Raw genomic sequence first — 19,225 nt, 5'->3', positions numbered from 1 at the left:
TTTTTTAATGTAAATTCACCTTCCCAAGGCCGAGAAGGCCACTACAGACAAAAGGCTACTTAATTGTGGTTGTAACTCTCTCTTAACTCTATAACTCCAAAACACGAACCTTGGCAAACAAGGCCTCTGCACAGAGTAATAAGTTGAGTGCGGTACTACCAGAGACATATGTATATATATATATATATATATATATATATATATATATATATATATATTATATATATATATATATATATATATATGTATGTATATATATGTATATACATATATATATATATATATATATATATATATATATATATATATATATATATATATATATATATATATATCTGCATTAATAGGGTGGTCCCCCAAAATTAAAATTGAGAAATTCCAAGTCTTACCCAGTTATCTTGTTCCTTATATTAGGAAAACATGTAGTTTTTAGCTTGACATTGTCATTCTAAGTGGTACCACATGATGTTTGAAAATCCCAAATTCCTAAAGGTTATTTTTATAAGGGTTTTATGATATTTTGTTATATCTAAATTTATATAATCAATATAATTTACTTTGCAATAAAGAATAATGAATTTTAAATATTATTTTAACATTAAAATTTAAACATTAATAAAAACACAAGATTTAGATTCTAAAACGCAAGCCAAAATTAAGCTAAAGTAGTATATTGTCAAGTTTGACAAAAGTGTGTTGACAGTTCGTATTGTTTATAGTTTTGTGGCTACTGTCTTTTTCAGAACATTTGGAAATTTTTAATGATGGTCTGCTACAACTGGTAGCAAAAAATTGCTTTTGGCCTTTATTCTTTGTATGGATGCTATTAAAATTTTGTATGGGTACAACTTCCACTCTGCACAATCATTCATCACTTTCAATGACTTGACGAAATGTTGGATACTCTTATAATTCTCTAGAAGGCTCCACTCTTTTGGGTTTCTGTTAAAGTGCCAAGAACTTAATAGAAGCGACGAGTTGATAAAGTTACAAAGCTAGCCAAAGACTTTTCTTTAACTTTTGTGAAATCTAACATGGTTTATTTTGGAGGAAGTTCTGGTACTGCAACATCTAGGGCCTTAATCATGTTTTACTTTTTAGATAAACAAGTATCTGGATCAAAAAATACACGTTCATCAATTCACTGATGTACCACAAGTGTCTTGTGGTACATCAGTGAATTGATGACAAAATGAAAACTCCAGCTGGTGCTGCAACAACCAAAAAAGCTGTGAACCAGGAACAGGTGGAAATAATGACCGCAAATGAAGAATATTGTTTGATGCCGTCCTGCTCTCATTTGAATATGAATTTGATTTTAAAATAGACTTATCTTGATTGCATATATTACACAAGCCATCCACCTTGCACGATAACGTGCTCCTGGTTGCATGAAATGAATACTGCAAGAAGTACCGCGAAGATAAATTATTGTGAGTTTTAACAACTACTGATAGTCGTCTCTATGCTGTTTCATGTAGAGTTGACAATGACAAAATGAAATGATTTCATCACAATTAGTAACCTTGACAGCATCATCCATGACTTCAAAATGGGTTTCAGGGCTGAAATTAATGCTAAAAAATCTAATAGTGAAATTTTTTTTTGAATTTTTATTCAAAATACATGTCCACACCCCTCCTACAATTTCTCACTGAATGATATGGGGTGTTTAGCTAGTACAGATTGTATCTTTTGTACTTTATTTTGTAATTAGTATTTTTCTAATAAAAAAATGTTCATAATATCTCATAATGATCTCCTTTTGTGGGTGTTTATAATAACTTAAGCTACTGTTATAATTTACTGCTTGAGTTGCTTTAGTGTAATATGCAGGAAGCGTATTTATTACTTTTAAAAATTGTTTTTAAAATATTAAAAATACGATATTACTAAAATAATCTTTAAAATATTACTTTAAAATAATATTATCGTAAAAAAATATTAATATTAAATAATATTATTAAAAGTTTTGTAATTGCTTTTTAATTAATTTTTTTTGATTGTTGTAACATGGTACTTAAAGTTAAGACGCAAACATTACAATATTTAAACAATTATAACATAACTGTTATAAAAAACAATTTAAAATAGAATTGACAAGGAAAACATTATTTTCATGAAACATTTAATTTCATATTTTTGCAAGAACATGTACAATCAATAGACCGAACAAGAAAATCTAATCAAAAAGCAAGAGTAAACTTATTGGATTCCACGTTCTATTTAGACATTGCTTATTAATGATTTATTTTTTTACTCTATGGGTTTTTAAGTTTACTTTTTCATTAAATTTTTTCCTTCAATTGTTTTGCTATAAAATAAAGCGAAAGAAAATAATTTGGTTTAATACGACAAATTCTTTTTTTATAAGTATAAGTCTTATATACTTAAATATACTTAAATTTCAGACTATTTTTTTTTGAAAAAAAAAAGGTTATATTTTTAAAATATAAATTATCTATAATTTAGTTTTCAATTCACTCGTTTAATGTTTGCTATAGAATGTTTCTACTTTTTTGGGGAAAAGTAATGACGCTTTTACTAAGTTTAAAAAATATTTAACTATTATAAATGTTAGCAACTTAAATAAAAATTTTTTCCTTGCTTACACTATTTTCTAAATCTGAAATTGTTACTGTCTCTTGATCTATGTTTAGAATTTCCAGAAACCTTTTTTTTTTCTTTCTGGATAATCATGACAGTTTGTGGATAAATATCTTACTTTATCAATATGCCATTCATCCATAGAAGCATCTGCTTCAAATTATCGATATTGTCTTCACTTATTGTCTTCGGTATCGTCTTTACTTATCAAAAGTAGAGATTCCAAACGATCTTGCCCTAGACAGATTCTCCAGTCATTTTTTACTTTATTCTTACAGGAAAACATCCGTTCTAACTTCATATTTGTAAATGGACAAATTAAAATAAGTTCAAATATATTGAAAATATTTCGGCATTTCTTGACCAAATTTGGTTTGGAAAAAACAATTTCCCAAATTTTCAAATAATATTCTTTTTGACTGTTACTTATGATTGGAAACATATATGATTTTAATATTATCCATTCAGGAAGTATATTATACAAAGCATCACCAATTAACAGTTCTGAAAAACAATCAGTGACATCACTGATAGCTTTGTCACCAAAAGTACTATTGTTTACATTTAATGGCCAAAAACATCAAGTAGAGCTACTAAATGCACAAACTATGATGATTTTTGGAGAGATTGAAAAGATATTTTCATACTTATGGAAATATTTACATTAACTAGTTTGTACTGCTCAAGAATCTTGCTATTAACTTTGGCATATTGAGAAAGTGTAACACCTTTATAACGATATTTTGAATCAATAATTTCTATATCTTTATACAGTTTTCTATAGTGGGTTATGACACTTGTGTCATCAAGCAAATTGTCTACGGAGTTTTCGAGAAGAATTTGCAGCTTAGCCATTGTCAAGTAAATTTGTTAACTCTCCTTACCGCTTTTACCAGATCATAAATATTGCTTTAAAAACTTCAACTCAAATGCCTGAGGGGATATAAAACATCAAGATATATTGACAGATGAATAGGGACTGACAAATTTTTCCACCGCTTTAAAAATCCTTTTAACTCTGGTCTTTTTGATATATGGGAGTCTGTTGTAGCTAATAATTTAATATGTGTCATAAACACTCCATAATTTTCTAAAGCAATTTTCATTGCTCTGTACTTGTGATCAATCCATTGAGTTCCGCAAGTTTTTGTTGATTTTACCCCAGGCTTCAGCTAATCCTTGTAGTTCATGGCAACACTTTGACAACTTTTGAAACAAAAATTCTACTTTTGGGCATCTGTTTTTTAAATAAAGAATATAGACTAATTCTGTTAAATTTTGTTATAATTCTGTTAAATTTTGTTAAAATTCTGTTAAATTCCTGTTCACATACCGCTGAATCTGTGCTCCCGTCAATGAGAATGCAGTAAAGTCTACAAATTGTAAGCATTCAATTTATCTTTTTTTAATTATGGCAATGATGTAGTCTGTAAATATTGCAGCTGTGCGGTCAGTACCATGAGAATTTCCTAAATTATGGGCTCCATTTTTTTTTCGCTAATGCAATCAAATGAGGAAACTCTGTGAAGGGGCGCTCTCGTTTTGCCAAGTAATATGCAATGTTAAACTTTTTCCATAAGTATTCAGCGTCTTTTGTGGCCATTTTATGCAAACTCCGCCCATTTGAAGTATTGTGAATAACATGCTCAGGAATTGATGCTGAACTTTACGTTGTTTGTCTATGAATTCGAATGGCCTCTTTATGTTATGCACTGCTCAAATGCGATGTAAGGGAGTCTTTTTTATTGATATTGTACCTGGTTTCATCCAGGTAGAAGAAAACAACTTTGTTAGATTTATATGCTTTTTGAATCTTTTACATAAGCTGCGTCATAATCTAATTACATCAAGCATATTTAAATTAGACTCCAACTTGCAATTAAATGTCTCTCCCACTTCTTTACTGTGGATAGTTTACTCCTATAATCCTTATTTGCATCCATTTTTTGATCAAATTTAAAGTAAGTAAATATATTAATGAAGTGTTTTTTTATCACTAAAAAGCTGTTTGAATTGCATTGAAACTATTTTTCATTTGAACAACATTTAAAAAATAGCCATAAAAAGTGTTTATAATGAATGAGTAATATTCAAATTTTGAATAAAGCCCTTTAAGAATTTGGGTTAGAAAATTAATTTTTCAATCAATTAACTTTTTTTTCTTTCCTTTATCATTGAAATAAAGCCCTTGAGATTTTTTTTTTTATAACTTTTCCCTTAAGTAGGGTTGCCAGATGTCCGGCTTTTATGAAGGAGAATGCAGTAAAAAGATTTGTTTTCATAGGTTTGGCGCTGTATTCTCCTCCATAAAAGCCGGTATTCTGGCAACCCTACCCTTAAGTATTTTTATATTACTTTTTTCTGAATTTAAACGCTTTTGCAAAATGATTTTGATACTTTTAATAAATCTTTCATTTTTATTTCTGTTTCTATTTTTCAGTTTTCAGAAAATCTGGTATTATGGGCATCACTACAGTTTTCATTAAATTAAGTTTATAGTAATTGTATAAGAAAGTTAAAAATACTCAAAACTTTAAGGCTAAAATTCTTTTTTTGAATTGTTTCATATTCTTCACAAAATTTTTTAAAAAATTCTTTTTTTAAATTCAAGATTATTTGAATGAGAGAATTTTAGAATAGTAAATTTTTATTGTTCAAATAGATTTCGTCTTAAATAAAATCCTAAAATATTTTAGTTGCCTATTTTTAGAAAATGTTATACCTTGAAATCACTATAAATATTATGAAAGTATTTAAAAAATGATATTGCGTTTTTCACATTCTATCAAAAGTTTCTTGTTAAAATAATTTCTGGTTAAAAGCTTTTTATGTGTAAGTAACATAAATATAAATAGAAACATGACTAAACTTAGTTTATGAATGTTTGGGCATGTTAAGTATATTTATTAGTTAAATTTAGTAGCTTAATGGTTGATATGATTGACTTTAGTGTGAAATTTAGTGTGAAGTTAAATTGAAGTTTAGTGTGAAGTTAAATTGAAATTTAGTGTGAAGTTAAATTGAAAATTTAGTGTGAAGTTTATTGATATTAACATCCCATTAAACTTTAGTTTTAAAATAGAATTAAGCAGTTGTTAGTTTGCCTGCAGTGTTTTAAGTGATTAAAATTAAAAAGCGCTTCACAATTGAAGAAAGTCTCCGCACAAGATAGCAAAAAAAGAAAGCGAAAATAATTATTGCTTATATTTAAAAGATAAATTTAGTGTGATGTTACTTTATGGATTAAAACTTACTAAATTTAAAAATCTTACATAATAAAATTTAAAAATTAAAAAAACTCACAAAATAACATTTGTTCTGAATTTTTAAGAATAACCAAAAAAAAAAAGCTAATTAGAAGGGAAAAAAATAAATTGCGAAAAATAATTTTTTTTATAAAAAACTAATCAGGAAGGTGAGAAAAGCAATCGCAATACACTTAATTCGAGCCCTGGGTTTGATTAACATGCCTCCAGTTTTGTTTAAAACTCTTGCTGCTTTTCGATCACTCAGTTGAGCTTGATCAAATGCAGCAGCTACATCTTAAAAAAATGATAATTTTCTTTCTTTTGTTCACACTGCAGTGTTCTATTTGTACTACTTTGACTTTGACTGGATCTGCAAGTTCATCATCTTCTTCACTGCTGCTACTACTACTTGATGATGCTAGTTCTACAAATGCATATAACATTTTGCTATCTTTTTTATGTTTTTTTTTTGTCGATGTTCTAACTTATTTTCCTTCTGTTGTTTGCGTGCTTCTTGTATTCTCCCACCATGAAGCCCCTTCTACCCTTCTCTTTTTGTACCAATAAAAATACATGATCCTTTTCAATTGTAATCATTTCAAGAGCATTAATGCGTCACAAAAGTGATCAAATTTATCTTTGAATTTTCTTTCCTTTTTATATACTAAGTGTATAAATAAAATACTAATCTAAGTTTATACAATAAGTAAGAATAAAAAATAAAAAAGCTTATATAATAATGTATGTACATAATGTAAGTACATAAATATAATACTTAGCAATTAATAACGTTTTTATTTTAAAATTGATTTTTTTACAAATTTATAAAAAAACATACATGCTTATACTTGCTCAAAGTTTATTTTCTAGCCAAATCAGGGTTATATATATATATATATAAATATATATATATATATATATATAAATATATATATATATATATATATATATATATATATATATATATATATATATATATATATATATGTATATATATATGTATATATGTATATATATATGTATATATGTATATATAAATTTATATATATATAATCAACCCTATATATATCAGGGCTTGTGATGAAGAAAATCGTCAAGCGTGTTATATCGCGCTCGTAAAATTAGAATGTTTTCATCGAGCGTGATTATGTGCGCTCGAGATAACGTTGACGAGCGCGATTATGAAAATTGCTGATGCTTACAAAAAGCTTTTTATTTTTTATATCTTTTTTTATTTGTTACATAATTCTTTCGTCAAAAAGTGTTTGAATTAGTATGACACTCATGAAACTACTTCAATGAAGTAGATTTTTATATTTCCAAACTTCTTGAATATTGTCAGATCGCGATTTTATTTTTAACTATTTATGTTATAAAAAAATAATATCAAACAAAAACGCAACTTTTATTGATTTAGTATTGAAGTAAAATTTAGTGACTTTTTGCTTCGTTGTTTTGATATATGTGTTTTAAAATGTTACGCTGTAAACTTAATTAACAGGTAATGGTTTTTATATTTCTTGATATTTTTATTCAAATTAATTATTTAATTTTTTTCTAAAATTTCTTTTTTAAATTACGTTTTTTTTATTTTTAAAAAATAATACAAGGATAATTTGAAATAATAATAAATAAGAATAATAACTTTCCATTTAATAAATGTTGACATCATTACTTTGTTCCTTTTTCGAATGCCCTTGGTTGCGAGCATTTTAAACAACAGAATTGTTTCAAATTTGAGTTAAAATAAATAATAGTTAATAAAAAACCTATACTATGAACAGAAACTAATTTTAAAAATTACTCTATTATTAATATTTATTTTTATTATAAACGATGTGTGGAATATTACAAACAATAAATCAAATAAATCTTACTTGATATTTTCACAAGATTAAAAAAACTCTGCAGTTTCAATTTTCTTATAATGGTTTTCTAATTTTCAATTCTTATCTTATTTACGCATTTTTGTATTCACATTGTGTTTCCATGTGCACATTCCATTATTGAAATTAGTGACTATTAACGACTTCAAACTGCTTATTAATTACTTTAGTGCAAAAGAGAATGACATAGTGCTTTTTATATTTTATATTAGTGCTTTGATAATAGAATATCTTTAATAAAAAATCTTTTTTAAATATTTTATGAAAATAAAAAAATAATCCCGAACTATTGGACGAGCGTTATTTTATATGCTCGTTATAAGCTGAACAAGCGTTGTTTATCGCGCCTAGAACGTTTGAAAATACCATTTACGGGCGCGTTTTACGAACAGAGCGCGATCGCGCTCGCTTTATAACAAGCCCTGTATATATACATATATATATATATTTATATATATATATGTATATATATGTATATATATATATATATATATATATATTATATATATATATATATATATATATATATATATTTATATATATATATAAAATCAACCCTGATTTGGCTAGAAAATAAACTTTGAGCAAGTATAAGCATGTATGTTTTTTTTACAAATATATTTTTTATATATTAGGTACGTGTGTAAAAATTTCAAACCCTTTATTTATCTAAGTTTTATATATGGTTCGAAAGAGCTTTGAGTTTGTAATAAAATGGTGAAAACTTTATGTAAAAAGAATAATTACAAAAAAAGTTATGCTCATTTAAGTAACATTATTTTTTATGAAGCATTGCTTAAGAAAAATGCAACTTACGTTTAAAACTCGTGTTCGGCTAACGGCAGCTTTGTAATAGAATTTTTGTTAATTTGCGCATGATTTTGCATAGTGAAATGTGCAAAACGATTTAAAAACGTTATTAAAAAAGTTTCGAATTAAAATAACAAAATATTTTTAATGATTAAAACGTAATAGTAAAATCTATTACAAAATTTTACAAAATAAAACATGCATAAAAAAAAATCACATATTTTTGCGATATTTACAATAGTTATATATATATATATATATATATATATATATATATATATATATATATATATATATATATATATATATATATATATATATATATTTATGGTTAAGGGTATATATATATTTATTTTATTAAGTATGCACCAAGGCTAGATTTTCTATAGCGTATAGGTGAAATTTAAATAATTAAAAGCCTTGGCGTTTTCACCTCATTTTTATCGTTACTGATGAATTTCAATGAAAGATATATATACAAAAAAGATATATATACATATATAACATCGGAAAAGGCGTGACATTTTAGTGGGGGCCGAAGTACAAAAAAACAATCATAAAACACCATATAGTTCAACTAAAAACCTACACAAAAAAATCCATCTAAACAATGGAAGGGGGGAGGCATATCCACCACGGCTCACCTTCATTTTCCCTTCCGTAGTCCATATATCTATCTAACTTTATATAAATTCCAACAAATCGCAAAAACAAAAATAATTTTTTTACATACTTCTTTAACAAAAAATTTAGACTATAATAATTATTTTCTTTTTTGCTTAGTAATGTTTTTAACAGAATTGCAGCTTTGAAGAAAGCCTAGTTTTTGAAGTAAACAAAACTGTGACATCCATAGCTAGAAAGAGTCGATTCTTTAGTATGCAAACGAAACCACATCCAATGATATCTAAAAAATAAAGTAAACCCCTAAATTAATTTCGCTATACCTATTTAATAAGGGTGCCTTATGTCGTCGATAATAAATAAATATATAACTGTTATTATTGCATTAATAAACATAATCAATCTTTAAAAAAATATGAACCGGTTTAATCTTGATATGAAAAAGATCAACATCCATCAAAGCAATCATGTGGTTTTTATCATGTTGTGTAATGATAGATAAGATAAAATATATCAGATATATAAAATTTAAAAAAAAATTAAGGCTAACAATTAACTCATGTATAATAAATTAACAAATTAATTTATTATACATTAGTTAACTTAAAAAAAATCCAAAATCACTTAACTCTTGATACACCACATTTCCCATTACCAAACACAAAAATCGATAGAAGTAGACCCTTCAATACTTTTTAACTTGAAATATAATAGATTTAATTATAAGTTATAATAAAAAGAAAGTTATATTGTGTTAGTGCAACTATCTGGTAATGGCATATGTCATTTGCCTAGAGTGTACTGATTTATTGTAACTAAACACTAACATCTCTCAATCTATGCAAGCAAAAGTCTGTCTTTCTGGGTAGAAACAATGTATAGCCATCATTATGATTAACATTAACTGTCATGAGCCAGGCAATTTGCTTATGTCAAATAGTAAATGAGCTTTGGTTTCCCATAGCTCGTTGCAACCAGGTCAACCATGGTTGTTGGATATCGGTAACTAACCGACTACCTAAAATTACATTTCTATATACATATATGTATATACATATATGTAACATAAAAACAAATTAAATAATTATAAATCTTTTCATTATCTTAAAATAAGGGGAGGGTAGAAAATATGATATACATTAGGCACTGTAAAATTTATTATAAAAATAAAGATTAACCTACTATCTGTAAATATTATCTGTTAATGCAAGTTTATAAGACATACTATTATTTAAAATAACATATACCTTATTACACATTTCTATTATGTTATCACTATATTATTATGTATGCAGAAAGTTGATATTTGCTCACTTCATACTCAACACCATCATCTTCATTCTCTTTTGGTTTCCAATAAGAAACTATATATACATCACTTTTCTTCGTTTTAATGACAACAATTTTGCCTTAATATACATTCTGGATGTTAGTAGCATTATCGAACCACATGTGGCAAATACTTCTTCCAATAGAAACTCCAATAAGAATTTCTTCAATATCTGAGGCCTCCATCAGATATGTAGTCAAGTCCCGTACCTGGTGCAATATAAAATTTTGTCATCCAAGGACCAGAAAGTAGCTTTCCAATTAAAGCTAAAATACACAACTCACGGATACCTAAGGTGAAAAAGTTAATTAGTAACAAAGAATAATCTTTGTTTAAAATAGTCTTTACTCCCCGTTAATCTTGCAAGTGTCATTACTATTTGTAATTTGTATTTGTAACTATTTTTGTAACTAATTCTATAGCCTATAATATTGTGTAGCACTTTATCAAATGAACTGAACAGGTATAAAAAAGAAAAAAGATACCTGTTTCAGATGTCTTGACTTGAAATAAACTATTTCGCAGACCTCCGCATAACGCCAAGCCAGAACACAGAAATATCTTCAATATGGCATAATGATGGATCAAAATACCACATGTGTGAAAAAGCATATGTAGTCTGTTGCCTCTATAGCGTGGTAGCAATCCTCTGGGCAACTCATGTTGGTCCAAAAAGGTTACAAGACCTTTTGGATCACCTATGATTATCATAAAAAAGCTCATTTTGGCAATTGCAAGAAGAATGTGAAATAAAAACATGCACTAATTATAATATTTTATTTTAACTCGAAATTTTATTTAGAAAACTAAATATATTAAAGTAAAAGAATGGTTTAGATTAGTTAGAGTACCTTTTGCATCCTTGTAGCAAAGTTTGTTCAGCTGTACAACAATGTCTGATAGTCATAAGCTGTACCTCCAGGAAGTTGATCAATAGCTACAACCATACATACTGATTCCGTTGTCAAGTGCACAGCATTTACATGAACACCCTCCTGGGTTGTTGCATCAAAACCAAGTGTCAGATCTTTTGTTGTAAATGCTATCTCAGCAGCCTGAAAGTCTGAAAGCACACAAAGCTCACGCATCATTTGTTCTACAGTTGTACAATGTGGAATTTGACTAAATCGGTAGCCATATATAAGTCTCCTAATATCTGTTGAGTAGCATTTTTCATTTTTGGTGTTTTGTGTTACTTGCTGAATTTCCTCCAACTCTTTCTGTAAATTCAGAATGTTGTTTTGCAGTACAAGAATTGCAGAATTTTTTTCAGCAAGTTGTTGGCTTAATATTGCCTTTTGATAAGAAAACTTTCTTTGCGTAGATGTTAACTGTTGTTTCAAACAAAAAATTTTATTTTGAAGTTTTTTGAAGAACTGCAATTTTAAAAACTTTCTTTTAATTTAAGTTGAGAAATTATCTTTTCCTTACGAGTAATAACTTGATTTAGATATTTAAATCTGTATGGTCTAGCTTTTGCCTTATCTCTTAAAGCTTTAATATCCTATTTATGCTTTCTCTTCGTAATTGCCAAATTTCGTTTGCCAAAATTGTTAATCTCTTTCTCATAACCTTTTTTCTGGGACTCAACTGGTCAGCTCTCAAATTGGATAGTGGTTCATGAGAAGAGGTTTTTAAAGTAGGACGAGGTAAAGGAGATAAGTGATCACTATTTGATACAGATGAAACACTGATTTGTTGAGAAGAAAATGAAAAACATGTAGCAAAGTCAATTGAGGTTGCAATTGATTGCGATGTTTGTGCCACAGCAGATGTTTTTATTTGGTATGCAAAGAGCATGTTGCAAATGTCAACAAATGGTTTCGAATTTCGTAAAAAATGGTTTACAAAGACTTTTGATGTTCTAACTAGTTGCTGAATCTGACTTATACAAATTTTGATGTTAAAATACTTACCGATTAGTTCTACAGTTACTTTATATGAATCATTATTAGTTGCAAATATATGCAGTACATGTCCATTTCTACAACCAATATTAAAATGAGCTGGTATTGGAAAATTACAAGCTAAATAAGTTTTAGCTTTACCATAAAATAGATTTGTTTTCTTGTGAGGTTCCATGATGCACTAAATTAAATTCAACAATAATTGGGTCGGCTATTAATCATAATTGAATAATTTTAAAAATCACCATTAATCTATAAAAAAAATTTTTAAATATATGTATAATTTTTATATATCATATATAGCTTAAGGTGGCTATATGGTAAATTATGGGTATGGAAAAAGCTGAGAAAATGCTGCTTTTGTTTTTAATGATTTTTATGCAGAATCATCATAAAATAGTGTTAAATAATTTTAATTTTAGCATTTTAAATTTTATTTTGCAGAATTTTGCCTTTAAACTAATTTTGGTGGAGGAAAAGAGTTACCCATCAAAAAAATATATATATATATATACATATATATAACCACCTTAATTATACTTGTTAGTTTTTGTGTAAATCATTTAACAATTATAAAAAAAGAAAACACAAATATTCTTAGTAGTAAAAGGCTATTAAAAAAAAGTTTGTGTAACAGTTCTAATAAAATATATCATTATAATGAATAAAAAATCAAAAATACTGAATTCTCCACTGCCAAAAACCGCCCCTCCTCTAACACTATGTAACGAAAGTGGAAATACATACCTCCACTGCGCAGAACAATAGGGTATGTGGTCATGAATATTTTTTGATGAAATTTGGAAGGCACATAGAAAATAGATCTATACAGTTGCCTGAAAAATTTTAAATATGTACCAACATGCCTTCAATATTAATGCGCTTCCGGAACAGAAACGAAATTTTAAAACCGAATGAAAATCACTGGTAACTGTAAAAAAAAAACAGAATTTATAACAAAAAGTAACAGTAACAATAGCAGAAACAGTTTTATAAAGTGTAACAGTAACAGTAACACTAAAAGAGGTGGAAATGGTACCTCCACTGGAACGAAAAATACGGTATTTGGTCATGAGTATTTTTTAATGAAATTTGGCAGGCACATAGGAAATAGATCTATACAGTTGACTGGAAAATTTCAAATATGTACCAACATGCCTTCAATATCAATGCAGTACCAGAACAGGAGCGAAATTTTAAATAGGAATAAAAAAACTGAAAAATTTATTACACGTAAAAAAAAACCATAATTTATTCAAGATAAAATATTCTACTTTTTTAATAAAGTCTAAGCTGATATAAAATTCTAAAAAAAAAGACAAATAAATACATCTTTACCACACCGACTTCAAGCACGCTGTGAAAAAAAAGATCACAGTTTTTGACTTTGAAATCGGTGCCGTAAAAAACCAGATACTCACGTACCTATATATATATATATATATATATATATATATATATATATATATATATATATATATATATATATATATATATATATATATATATATATATATATATATATATATATATATATATATATATATATATATATATATATATATATATATATATATATATATATATATATATATATATATATATATATATATATATATTGACAATTTCTTTTAACTTTGTTTCAAGCTTTTTATTAATATATTGAGATTTTTATTTAACAGCCAATAAAATTTTGTATTAACTATATATTTTTTTGAATAGTAGCGTTGCATTCTATTTCATATATTGATACTGGTTTTAAAAAGGTTGTGTTTTAAAGGCTGGCTTTTTAAAGGAAACTCTATTTTGTAAAAAAATTCATTCTCAGGCTTCATAACATAACGAAGTATAAACATTAATATAATACAATACGTTTTTATAATACAAAAAGCAAATAAGAATAAAAACAAGTATTCGTCTGTTTTTTTACTTTTAAATATAACAAAACTCAATATAAGTATAAATCTAAGTTTTTTATTTATTTTTTTAATTTAGCATTGTATCATGTGTAATTTAGTATTGGTTAGATGGTTAAAGAAGTTTTTCTTTAAGTGTTGGGTTTTCCACTATGTTGCTAAAAAAACGGCTCCACTTATATTTTAAGGCAATTTGATCAACTTAAAACATCAAGTATACCATTCTTGTTGTTATGTTGTGTTGCAGACATTTGTCACTTTTCATTCATCATTTTTTACTAATTGTAACAACAAAATAAAGGTTAGGTAACATTAATTTGATCAGTTTGATACAACTTGTTTGTTTATAACATCATCATTGTTCTCTTCAGATATATTTGTCATCAATTACATTATCTAAGCCACTATCATTAAAATTTCATTGTCACTTTTAAACATAAAATCAACAACATTTTCTGTTAAGTGCAGTTTAACATCACTAGCTTTTCTTTTACAACTTGCTATTTTTAAATAGTGTTGACTAAAATTTAAATAAATTAGTTACACTTATAGAAAAATATCCAATATGAGCCTAAAATTTCTGCAGAGTAAGGTTCTAAAATATATGACTGGTCTAATATCACTGTTTCTTTTTAGATAAAATCTATTAAAAGGCTAATTTTTATTCTTTAGTTTAACCTACCATTTTATTATTGTCTTAAAATGTCTTTAATTGCTTATCAAATAATTTTAGTAACTGTTCTTGTATTGCTTACTTTGTGTCAAAATTAAAAACAAGCAAAAATTCGATTAAAATTTTTTGAATTTAGCTCTAGAACAGTATCCATATTAGAATTTAAATAAAAGTATTCAGATTATGATCTGATAATGATATTAAGATTAACCAACTGATGCTTCTATGCAGCCCTACACCCTGTGCAAATTCAAGATCAGCTGTGAATTGAACAATAAAATAAAATAAGTAACAGAGAGTTGTCTATTTTTTTTTTTTTTAATGTAGAAATATTTTATGAGATGTTTTATAAGTTTCCTTCAAATTAATCTGTATATTTTATTAATTAAGAACAATTGTATTAATGAATTAAATGAGAATTGGCTAATTAAAGGTTGTTATTTAGATAATACTCAGGGACACTCATTTTCAAACTCAGAGTCAACTTTTAAGGGCAATGTCACACTGGGAACTCACAGTATGGCATTGTTCTTGATCAGAAAATATTTTGATTAAGAACCAACCCACAAATGTCATGGGATAGGGGAACCATTCTACATTTACATGGGTTATATGCACTGTAGAATCTTGGAGTAATAACAATTATATACATATCAAGATCATATTCTAAGGAAACATTATCTGCCTCTTCAATAACTTTTCGATGCCATGTATTTCTCTATCTGACCATAGTTTCATCAACTGTGGTGTATGTCTGTGCCATGACTGTAGGTATTTGATAAATTATTTTTTTTTGAGCTGATTGCTTTATATGTTAGCCTAGCATTTAATATCCCTGTAGCATTATTGCCAACAATGTTATCATAGGCAGTTAAAAAGGTGTAAAAAAACAAACAAAACAACAACAACAACATTGTGTTATGTGGACTGATAAATGTGCATAGTTCCATAGCAAGCCTGATGGCAGCCAAATCAAACAGGGCATCTTCTTTTTCTTTGAAGCATTGAATTATGCTTTGACAATTTTTACCAGAACTGTTTTTACATATTTTTTGCCTTCGTTTGCATTCCAACAACATGGTATCAGACATTTGTATACAGTAGTTCTTTCAATATTGGATCCTTTTTCATTGAGATTTTTTAAGGCAAGGTTTCTGTGCTTAAGAACAGTTGAGTCAAAGACATTGAAAAGCTTATTAAGTTGTTTTTTTTCACTAGTCTTAAAATTCTTTCCCTACAGTTTCTAAATCACTAAAACCTTTCTGTTGCTTTAATACAAGGAATGATATGTTAGTATTTACTTTACCCAAATGTTTTTGTTTTCTGATTTCTGCGCTGTATATCTTCCACCAATTTCCATTTTTCATCTTTATTTATACTTGATTCAATGATGATGGTTTTTAATTTGTTGATAACTGAAGGTAGGTGATTTTAAACTCTTCGTAAGCCATTTAAATTGAAAAAAAAAACTTCTTGATGTCAAATTACAGAGAGGCTACATTTTATAACAAATACACAAATAACAAGAGAAAGCACATTAGCCATAGATCAAATAGTCACTAAAAAGTTCACATCTATAACAAAAGCAAGAATATATAAATGCAACATTTCTGACCACTTCTCCGTATTTTTTATCTCACAATAGTGTGATAATATTTATTCACGCAAAGTTAAAAAAACATCAAATCAATGAAAAATCCATCAAAAATTTTGCACTGCTATCAGGTATAAACTGGGGTGATCTTCCTTTTTTTTTTTTTTTTTAGATTATTCACCTCCCCAAGGCCCGAGGCTACACTACAGTCGAGGAGACTACTCATTTTTTTTTGTTTTTGTTTTAAATATAAATAAAGCATGCGATAAGTTTCTCAATAAATTTCAACAAATTTGTGATACTACATTACAAAATGGTTAAAAAATTGTTAACTTAAAAGACATCAACAAAAAAAAAAGAATTAGATGGTTATCAAAAAGTCAAAGAAATATTACTATAATAATTAGTTAACAAAATAAGTAAATATTACTATAATAAGTAGTTAACATAATAAGTAAATGATAGTCATAATATTTTTAGCATTATTAAAAAAGTACTTAATGGCCAAGCATTATTAAGGAAGGGCTTGTTCATAAAGTATGTCTTGCCTTTTTTATCAATTTTTAACTGCTGGTAATGTATCAACTTATTTTTCAGCACCAGAGAAACTTTTTCTCATGGAAAAATTATAAATGTTTATAATGTACCAACTTGTTTCTCAGCACCAGAAAAACTTTTTGACATTATAAAAAATTATAAAAACTGTTGGAATAACCAAAAAAACTACTGGAGTACTGCAGCAAGGTGTTATTGTAGCTACTCAAGTTTTTTTTAAAAACTTGAGTAGCTGCAATGACATCTTGCTGTTCTGTTGTAAGTAAGATACTTAAACACGTGGTTGAAGTAAGATGCCTAAACACGTGTTTGAAGTAAGATACCTAAACACGTGGTTGAAGTAAGATACCTAAACACGTGGTTGAAGTAAGATACCTAAACACGTGGTTGAAGTGCAAAAGCATTTTTGCTATACACATCAATTACATGTAAATATTATTTTGTATTTGTGGATTATTAAAGTGATTATTGTTTATATTTTTAACTATTTGATTTTCTTTTAAGAGATGGTTGCATAAAAAAAGAGGGTATATGTCTCAGCTACTAAACGATGCCTAATGGATCTCCCAAATTGACTGTATAGAAACATACATAAAAAATTCCCCAATTTATGTATAAATTGTAGATAATAATAATATATCTATCAAAATCAGAAAAACTATTGAAAGTCTAGCAATATTTAGAGAAGCTAACAGTCTCTAAACCCAACTCAAATATTTGATATTGTTTTAGACCAAGTATTTTTTTTTTTTTTTAATTAAACTTTTTATTACATAATAAGACTTTTTAGGCGCAAAAATGATAAAAATAAAATCATTGTTTTGATTAAATAAATTAAAATTAAAATATTTTCTAAATGCAATGCAATAGTTGTCATCTATCAAAATATATTGAGTTGTGGCTCTCATTTTTGAACAACCCTGAGCTAAATCATTACCATACAGCTATCAAGAAAAGATGTAATGATATTATGATGCCTATCCGTTATCTTGCATATATGACAAAACCTTGCTTTTTTCACAACCATATGCTAATAAGAGATTTATATTTATTAAATTTTTTTTTTGCATAAGTAAAAACCTTACGATTGAAAATGAAGATGAGGTAGAAGAATGGCTTTACAATTATTATCTTGATTTTGTACCAGGGTTGATTTTGCTTAAATTAAAAGATCCTGTGACACATTTCCTATAAGGGTGTTGAGTGATTAAATTATATTAAATATATTTTGGAGTGATTGGTTGTCTATCATTAACTAGAGAATCAAGAAATCAGTTCATAAAAAATTGCCTGCATGATTTTGCAAATTCATTTCTAAACTTCAAACGTACCCTGCTAGCTCAAGATCATAGAAAGAATATTTTCTTAGTTTCGTTTTATCTGGTCAAAAGTTAGAAATAAATTGAGAAGTGAAAAGGCAAAAAAGCTTGAACAAATATATAGACAGTATCAAAAATAGATAGTTGGTTTTGTAAAAAATATATTGAAAATGTAGTTATTCTTATCAAAGTGTAGTTATTCTCAAACATCTTATTGAATGAATCTTTTAACAAAAAATTTTCCGAAAATATTGTGAAAATTTTTTTTATTAAAAATAATGTTGTATTTGAATTGAAATTTTCCCTTTATAGCAAGCTACTAAAATATGCTTATGTTTTCAGAAATGTTGGTTGTAATAATTTATAAAATTACAAAAATGTTTTAAAAAATCCCAGACTGTCCGAGTTTTAATGGGTTTTTTTAGGCAGATTTTTTGGGTTTTCTTGGGCAGGTTTTCAATGCCAACCCTGATGCTAGGACTTGCTATAAATTATATCTAAAAGAGAGATGATTAAGTAATATGTCAGCTCTCTATGTTAGCATTTTGAAAATTGTATTTATGATTTTTAAGATATAAATATGGAGCGTGCTGTTGATGAAACAGATGTTTTGATTGTTGGAGGTGGTCCTGCAGGAATGAGTGCTGCTGTAAAATTGAAACAGCTGGCGCAAAAGAATGGAACTGAACTGCGTGTTTGTCTTGTAGAAAAAGCATCACAAATTGGTAGGACCTGAATTTTATTATTTTTATTTTT

General features: G+C 27.1%; 1 protein-coding gene across 2 annotated transcripts in view; it reads left to right on the top strand.

Moving 5' to 3' along the window:
- The window catches only part of LOC100206732 (electron transfer flavoprotein-ubiquinone oxidoreductase, mitochondrial), a 50,154-nt gene that overhangs the window by 7,891 nt on the left and 23,038 nt on the right, over nt 1-19,225 (top strand). For both annotated transcript variants that reach the window (XM_065814080.1, XM_065814081.1), the window contains exon 3: nt 19,042-19,194. In XM_065814080.1, coding sequence (XP_065670152.1) covers nt 19,042-19,194 — 153 coding nt within the window. The remainder of the gene's footprint in view (nt 1-19,041; nt 19,195-19,225) is intronic.

This window comes from Hydra vulgaris, chromosome 12 (assembly GCF_038396675.1).
Source record: "Hydra vulgaris chromosome 12, alternate assembly HydraT2T_AEP".
Taxonomy (NCBI): Eukaryota; Metazoa; Cnidaria; class Hydrozoa; order Anthoathecata; family Hydridae; genus Hydra; species Hydra vulgaris.
Note: the sequence above shows the minus strand (reverse complement) of the source record. Positions and strands in the feature narration are given on the sequence as shown.